General features: G+C 43.3%; 1 protein-coding gene across 1 annotated transcript; it reads left to right on the top strand.

Moving 5' to 3' along the window:
* Positions 1 to 2241: 2241 nt before the first annotated feature.
* LOC102703733 (triacylglycerol lipase SDP1-like) lies at positions 2242 to 6080 on the top strand. The gene is made up of 4 exons (XM_015832719.2): positions 2242 to 2969; positions 3215 to 4078; positions 4422 to 4565; positions 4654 to 6080. Exons 1-4 carry the CDS (start codon positions 2421 to 2423, stop codon positions 5863 to 5865), a joined length of 2769 nt encoding a protein of 922 aa, XP_015688205.2. The 5' UTR covers positions 2242 to 2420; the 3' UTR covers positions 5866 to 6080.
* Positions 6081 to 8455: the final 2375 nt, after the last annotated feature.

Below are 8455 nucleotides of genomic sequence, written 5' to 3'. Positions count from 1 at the left end.
CGCGTGACCAACCAACAGCACGAACACAGAAACAGAACCGAGGGCACGCCGACAGCAAAGGCAAACTAAGCAATGAATAACAGAGAACGTTCTTATACCAAAGAAGAGAGGGCAACGAAGAGCAGGAATAAGCGCGGTCAGAGCGGAAGATGAGAAGCAACAATACCTATCAGCGCGCAAACCAGAATGGACGGAGGCAATCACGAGCCCTTCAAACCCGAATCGAAGGAGCGCAGCTCCATCCCCTTGATGACGAAAGCAAAATCACAGGCCAACCAAGAGTGAACGCAAAATTAGAACCGACAAAATCTAGCCGAAGAGCAAACCACAATAGAAAAACAGTGAGCAACCCAGGGCTTTGTACAAAATCCTCGCAGGCAGCAACACGATCGGTCGGTCGGACTCCAAATGCAAAAGGATCAAGTCAGAACGAGAGCATGTGAACCAAGAAAGAAAGAAAAAATGAAGAGGAAGCAAGCTATGCAAAAAGGCGGAGCAAACCATAAGAGCGGCAACGACGTTAGGCACGTGAACAACGAGAACCCATAGGCAAAACAGAGAGGCAAGAAGCGGCCCCGCAGATGGTGACCCCACCCATCATCGGCAACGCGGCAGGAAAAGAACGGAGATGCCCCAAGTAAACGTCACAAACTGTCAAACTTTAAATGCGGCAAAGCAGGCGACAACCCCACTAAGAAATACCGTTGTCCCAAAAAAACAAATCGTTTGGTTTTCGTATCAAACGTTTGACCGGCCGTTCTATTCGAAAAATTTTCAAGAAATTGTAAAGAAATTAGTCACACAATCTAGCATCTAATAAAAAATATGAACCACAAATTTTTGTTAAAAATAAGACGAAGAGGCAAATACTGTAGAAAAATGTGAAAGATTGATTTATTTCGGGGCGAAGGGAGTAGCAAATGAGAAATAAAACGGGCTCACGAGGCAGTGAGAGTTCCCATGTAGGGGCTGTGCACCGGTCACAGGGCAGAGAACAGCAACCAATAGGGAGGCAGAAGCTCTGACCAAACGCACCTACCTCTGCATAGGCCATGCAGAACCATGAGAGAGCGAAACGTAATAGACCGCTCGACCAAACCCACAGCAAAAACAAAGGAGAAGCAAAACTAGCAAAGAGACCGATCCATGGAACAGGCGTACACAGGTAGAAAGGAGGAAAAGAAACACACAAGTACCGACGCAAAGAGAGGAACCGAATAGACCCGGCGCATAGCAGGTAGAGAAACAAGTAGTAAGACTGCCAACAAAATAGTGAGACAATATGCATAGATTAAGTCCACATAACATGTGAGAAAAAGGTGAGCAACAAGTAACAAGGCATAGGAAGGCAGCAAAAAAGAGGCAAAGCACTGCAGCAGCACGGACAAAAACCGCAACACCCCAGTGCGGCCCACCGTGCAGTGACATGGCGCACCATGCACCAAGCTCAGACGAGGGCACGAGCACGCAGGGGGCACGCGTCGGGACATGCCCCTAGCCACGGCAGCCAAATCGCCGCGGAGGGCTCAATTCGGGGAAGTCTTTAAGACTTTAGATTACTAGAGAATAGTTATGTTTTTTATTATTCTATTTTATCATAAAAATAAATACTAAACACTATTATTTCCATGTAAAAGCCATTAATTTATTTTTAAATTTAATTTAATTTGTATGTTGTTATGTCTTAGAGCAGGAATTATGAGTATCACACAAACCTAAGATGACATATAATTAAACTGTGAGATCGGACACAAAACCAAAACCAAGATGATATATATGATTAAATAGTGAAGTGGAGAGAAGAGAGGAGAGACGAAATGAGTCACCCTTCGTACGAGGAGTAGCATCCTCTGCCATCTTGAATAAAAAAAGAAAAAATAGATTAATTAATCGGTGTCTAAAATTAGTGCCAGGTGATGTCTGGTATGTATACCTTTTAATTTATAAGTGAAACAAAAATTAGAGATGAGATCCACATTTATTATAAAACTTACTCTCAACCGTAGTATATACCTTATGTAAAACATCTTTTTTTCTCCCACTTTCTTACTATATTTACTTATTAAATTATTTTTCATTCCATATAACCACTTATTTAATGATGCGAATAACACATTTTAGTCGGTAGCCATTGTGAATGATCTTATCGCCTCGCTGAGTCGCTTCCCATCCCTGGCTGTGACTCGGATCGCTTTTGGCCTTTTGTCCCCACGCGCGCCGATCCGCAACCGCAAGCGAGACGAAACCAACTCCTCGTTCCCCTCCCTCCCTCCCTTGATCCCCCCGGCTCGCTTCGCTTCGCTCGGCGGCCGCCGCCACCACCTCGAAACCCGAACCTTCCCGTCTCCCCGAGCCGGCTCAATATCCATGCCCATCGCGCGCGTGCCTTGCAGCGCGTCCTGAGGCTCGGTGTCGCGGCAATGGATGCGATCAGCAGCGAGCCGCCGGTGGGGGTGTTCGCGATCGGCCCGTCCACGGCGCTGGGCCGGGCGGTGGCGCTGCGGGTGCTGCTCTGCGGCTCCCTGGGGCAGCTGCGGCACCGCCTGGCCGCGGCACTGCGCGCCGCGCTGCCGCTGGCGGCGGCGTGGCTGCACCCGCGGGACAACACGCGCGGGATCCTGCTCGCCGTCTGCGCCGTCGCGCTCCTGCTGCGGGGGCGGGGCGGGCGCGCGGGGGTGCGGGCGAGGGTGCAGTCCGCGTACCGGCGCAAGTTCTGGCGGAACATGATGCGCGCCGCGCTCACCTACGAGGAGTGGGCGCACGCCGCACGGATGCTGGACCGCGAGACCCCGCGCCGCGCCACTGACGCCGACCTCTACGACGAGGAGCTCGTGCGCAACAAGCTCCGCGAGCTCAGGCACCGCCGCCAGGAGGGGTCGCTCAGGGACATCGTCTTCTGCATGCGCGCCGACCTGCTTAGGAATCTCGGCAACATGTGCAACCCCGAGCTCCACAAGGGGAGGCTGCAGGTACTTGGCTAATCATCGCCTACATCACGCAAGCAATTTCGATGCAATAGGATGCTTGTTTGGTGTTAGAACTGTAGCTGAAGTAGGTCATTTCCATTGCATTAAAACTGCGAAGTGGATCCGCCTCTTTTCTAATTTACTTTTAGAAATTTTATCACTTTATTCGGATAATAATTATTGCGTTTATTTCAGTACGGACAGCCGATCGTTTACTCAATGTCTATTGGTATATGCCATATTGCCAGGTACCGAAAATGATAAAGGAGTACATCGAGGAGGTATCTACTCAGCTGAAAATTGTATGTAATTCTGATTCAGACGAGTTGCCTCTCGAAGAGAAACTTGCATTTATGCATGAGACAAGACATGCCTTCGGTAGAACTGCCTTGCTGCTAAGTGGAGGTGCTTCTCTAGGATGTTTTCATGTGGGTGTTGTGAAAACATTGGTAGAACATAAGCTCCTGCCGAGGATAATTTCAGGATCAAGTGTTGGCTCTATAATGTGCTCTATAGTAGCAACAAGGTCATGGCCAGAGCTGGAGAGCTTTTTTGAGGAGTGGCATTCCTTGAAATTCTTTGACCAGATGGGTGGGATATTTCCTGTAGTTAAAAGGATTTTGACACATGGAGCTGTTCATGACATTAGACACTTGCAGACACTTTTGAGAAATCTTACCAGCAATTTGACATTCCAAGAGGCCTATGACATGACGGGCCGGATTCTTGTTGTCACTGTGTGTTCTCCAAGGAAACATGAGCCACCTCGATGCTTGAACTATTTGACATCACCTCATGTTCTCATCTGGAGTGCAGTAACTGCTTCCTGTGCTTTTCCTGGTCTTTTTGAGGCCCAAGAGTTGATGGCAAAAGACAGATTTGGAGAAACAGTTCCTTTTCATGCTTCTTTCCTGTTGGGCCTGGATGAAAGAGTTGGCGCTACAACTCGGCGCTGGAGAGATGGGAGCTTAGAAAGTGATTTGCCCATGAAGCAATTGAAGGAATTATTCAATGTGAATCATTTCATAGTAAGCCAGGCCAATCCTCACATAGCTCCATTGTTGAGACTAAAGGAAATTATCAGGGCTTATGGAGGCAACTTTGCTGCCAAGGTGCGTATCAAAAACATTCCATATTGCATTCTTTATTTTTGACTACTTGTTTACTTGAGCTGACTGTGATATGACTAGATATCAATTTCATGGAGTGAATGGAAATGTTTATTTTCACTTGACTGCTGCATGATATAACTTCCAATATTTCAGGCACGTTTGTGCTTTAGTGGCTCATTAGCCTAGCTTAACAGTATACTCAGCAATGCTTTAACTTCAGATATTAGTTGAATTAATGGCCGAATAATTCAAATACAAAAACTACTATGGGGAGGGATGCGTTGAAGTTCTTTGTTCTATGATAGTATGATCTCACATGTTCTTCAATAATGTCTGTATGTAGCTGGCTGAACTTGCTGAGATGGAAGTTAAGCATAGGTGCAATCAAATTCTCGAACTTGGATTTCCTTTAGGAGGACTAGCTAAGTTGTTTGCTCAAGATTGGGAAGGTGATGTCACAGTTGTTATGCCAGCCACTCTTGCTCAGGTCTTTAATATTTCCCTTCCTTTCTTTCACAAATATCCTTCGCACTGCTGGTAAAACTTACAGATGATTTCTTTCTTGGTATCATCAGTATTCCAAGATCATACAGAATCCATCTTATTCTGAGCTTCAGAAGGCCGCAAATCAGGGTAGACGATGCACCTGGGAGAAGTTATCAGCCATCAGGGCAAATTGTGCTATTGAACTGGTGCTAGATGAATGTGTTGCCCTGTTGAACCATATGCGTAGACTAAAGAGAAGCGTGGAAAGAGCAGCTGCTTCCCAAGGATATGGTCCTACAATCAGACTCTGCCCTTCTAGGAGGATTCCATCATGGAATCTCATAGCAAGAGAAAATTCATCCGGTTCTCTTGAGGATGAATTCATCGTTTCTCCTAGTACAAACCATCATGCAGATGGAGGAATTGCTGGACCATCTAACAAAAACCATCACGTCCAACAAAATGTACATGATAACAGTGACAGTGAATCTGAGAGTATAGACTTAAACTCATGGACTAGAAGTGGTGGCCCTCTTATGAGGACAGCATCAGCCAATAAATTTGTTAGTTTTGTTCAGAATCTTGAGATTGACACAGACTTCAGAACAATTTCATCAAGGGAAGACAGAACTGATGTTGTAACACCAAATACTAATTTCTTGGTTTCTCAGGCAATTGGTAGAGAATCTGTTGAAAGCAGTGCAATGCCTATTACTCCTGACAGGAGCTTGGGCAATTCAGGTTATGATCCTCTTGATAGTAATGTCCCTAGATCTCCACTTGGTGGTTCAACAAGTATAATGGTTTCTGAAGGTGACTTACTGCAACCTGAAAAGATCGAAAATGGTATTCTGTTTAATGTTGTGAGAAGGGATACTATTCTAACATCTACTGGTGGAGTTGAACTTCAGAGATCATTGCAGGAACCAGACGTGGAAACAATACAGAGTGAGTGCCTTGATAATGCTTCGGATGATGATGTGGGATTTAATGCAGATGGTGCAACTGAGCCTGGAGCATACATCAGCAGCAAAGATACCCAACATCAGAGGTCTTCACTAGAAGAAAATATAAATCTGTCCTCTTCAGTAGATTGTCAAGCTGAAACAAATACTAGTAAATCAGAATGTTCATCTCTTTTTGATATCGGTATGGAGATTGTTCCAGCAATCGTGAGCACAGAAAGTAGTTTGTATGACAGGTCTTCTGCAAAAATAGGACTGGAGACAGTGCCTGCAGAATGTAGTGGCAATTCAGGGTCTTGGAAGGGTGAAGTTGACTCGGGGACTGCTAATGAATAATCTTCCTATTTTTCTCAGATAGCATATACTGTTATATTTTCTGAAAGCTATGAAACTGGCAAGCACAATGAAGTGAAATGTAGAAACTTTAACCTTATACCCTGTTTCAGTTTCAGAAGATGATAGGCCTGGTGGCTTCAATTTGAGTTTAGAAAAAAGATGGGTACAACTTTGAGTGGCGAAGGTGATGCTCCAGTATCTACACGAAATGTAGTGAATCTCCATGCCTAGACCCAGAAACGGTACAAGCTGGGCCATGCAGTTCTACTTTGGAGGGCAACAACACCATCAATTTCGAGGAAATGCAAGTTATTTTCTCTACCTCAGGAATCAATTAGCAGTCAAAACAAGAAGGAATATCTCGATCTATCATGTGAAAAAAAAAACTTCAATGTTTATGGTAAAGCATATGCAGATCAACGCCACGTTCTGTTGTTTATTTGAATTCCCGCATTACGGAATGCCTATGAGTGGTTGTAGTTTAGTGAAATGGAGAATGAGATATATATTAAAGGGGCGATTGTTTGGTTGATTTATGGAAAAAACCAAATGATATATTTGCAAATAAAAAATAATTTATGAATACAAATTATATATATATATATATATATATATATATATATATATATATACACACACACACTTAGTGATCTAAAAGCCTCTAAGGAAATAAACTTCAATGAAAAAAATCCCCCAAATTAACTTTAAATATTTGGTTGAAATTTTAAATTTTGACGTATAAGCATAAACGAAAAGATGAGGATGGTTATCTCTTGTGTTGCTACATGACAAATGTGTTGTCGTTTGTTTAATACGTGTATAGTTTTGGTTTTAATTTCTTATGACCTAATTTATTACTTTTATGCAAGTTTGTTAATGATCATGACACATTCCAAATTTATCTTGTAATAAAGGTGCTTTACACATACGAGAGAACCTTTTGACACTAAAATGTTGCTCACATATTTAGTGAGGCTTGATGCTTGTAAGCTTTAAGATGGAGCATTTTCATGGCTCATAAAGTTTTAAAGACCCTTTGTGAAAGGGTGGCCTTACTGTACCATAGCTATACTACGCTGTGGAGCGTGGGCTATTCCTAAAAAACCTTCGGATGCCCATGTGTTAGTATTTGTTTAAAGTACAAGCCTAAAGCCTCTAGATTATAAAACCGTGTATACTTTAGTTCAGTCTTAACTATGGATAACATCTCTAAATTATAAAACCGTGTATACAATGTCCCACCAACTATCAATACCTACACAGATTGCACTGGTATTTATAGTTAGGGATGTTGTGTACCCGGCTCTATGGTTAAAGGATATAAATAAAATCAGATCCACCCTCGAGGGTTCGAGTGAACTTCGGCTGTGATCGCCACCCGCTTCACTAACCTCATGTTCCCTTGTTTTTTCACATATACTTTTCGAACTGCTAAACAGTGTATTTATTCTCTCTGTTTCACATTATAATACTTTTGAGCCTGGACTAGATTCATACGTGTGCTAATAAACATGTCACAAAACATATATAAAACATATACATTGATACATGGATGAATTTAGACAAACCAAAAAATCTTATAATATAGAACGGAGGGAGTACTAATCTATTATTACGATTTCTCGGATAACTTTTTTTTGAACATTTCTCGGATAACTAACACCCGATATCCCTCGAACTAATGTGGCCTTTGTTTCAAATTAAAACAAGGAGCCTTCTGCAGTTTGGGCCGCGCGATATCAAAGCTAAGCATTTGGCCTGAGCCGGAACCTTGCCTGGTTAGGTGGTGCACGATGGAAAAACACCAAAGACGTGACATCCAAATTAGGTGAATCCACCGAAAAAGAAATATCTCAGGGGGTTACTGCAGACGCACGCACGCACGCTCCATGGATCCCGCGCGCGTGCCGTGTTTCGCCGACACGGCGACACGTACGTACGCCACGCCCGGCCTCCCTCCGTCACGCGCCACGAAACCGAAAGACGGTCAGACGGGCCGCGCGCGATCCGCCCGCTCACACCTTCCGCGCCGCGCGCCGCAGGACCACGCAAGAGAGACCACGTACGTACGGCGTACGACCGTTGGTATCTCATCTGAATGAATGACCCCCTGACGCGACCGGCGGTCGCATTGCATGCCGATCCGTGCGGCCGTGTGGCCTCTCGCAGCACATACGGACTCGTCGTCTGATCAGAGGGTAGTTTATTTTCGGTCTTATTTTCTGCTCTCTCTCTCTTCTACAGTGTTTACGTTTGGTTATCCATGTTATTTAGAAAAGTTTTATAATTGTATTTTTATTACTATTAGATGATAAAACATGAATGATACTTTATACTTGACTATGTTTTAAAAAAATTATAAACTTTTAAAATAATACGAACAATCAAACATTGAACATAGAAATCCATTGATACAGTTAATTTGGGACAGAGGTAGTATTTCACTAATAAGATATATATATATATATAAGTTTGTTTATAAATTATTTTTTATAAATATGATATTTATCATTTTCTTAAAAACAATAGATCACGAGCAATTTTATAGTGCTTGAGTATATGCTGAGAGTTAACAAAATTTTAGTAATGC

The sequence above is a fragment of the Oryza brachyantha genome, chromosome 1 (assembly GCF_000231095.2).
Source record: "Oryza brachyantha chromosome 1, ObraRS2, whole genome shotgun sequence".
In the NCBI taxonomy this organism is placed as follows: Eukaryota; Viridiplantae; Streptophyta; class Magnoliopsida; order Poales; family Poaceae; genus Oryza; species Oryza brachyantha.
This window is presented reverse-complemented; position numbering and strand designations above follow the sequence as displayed.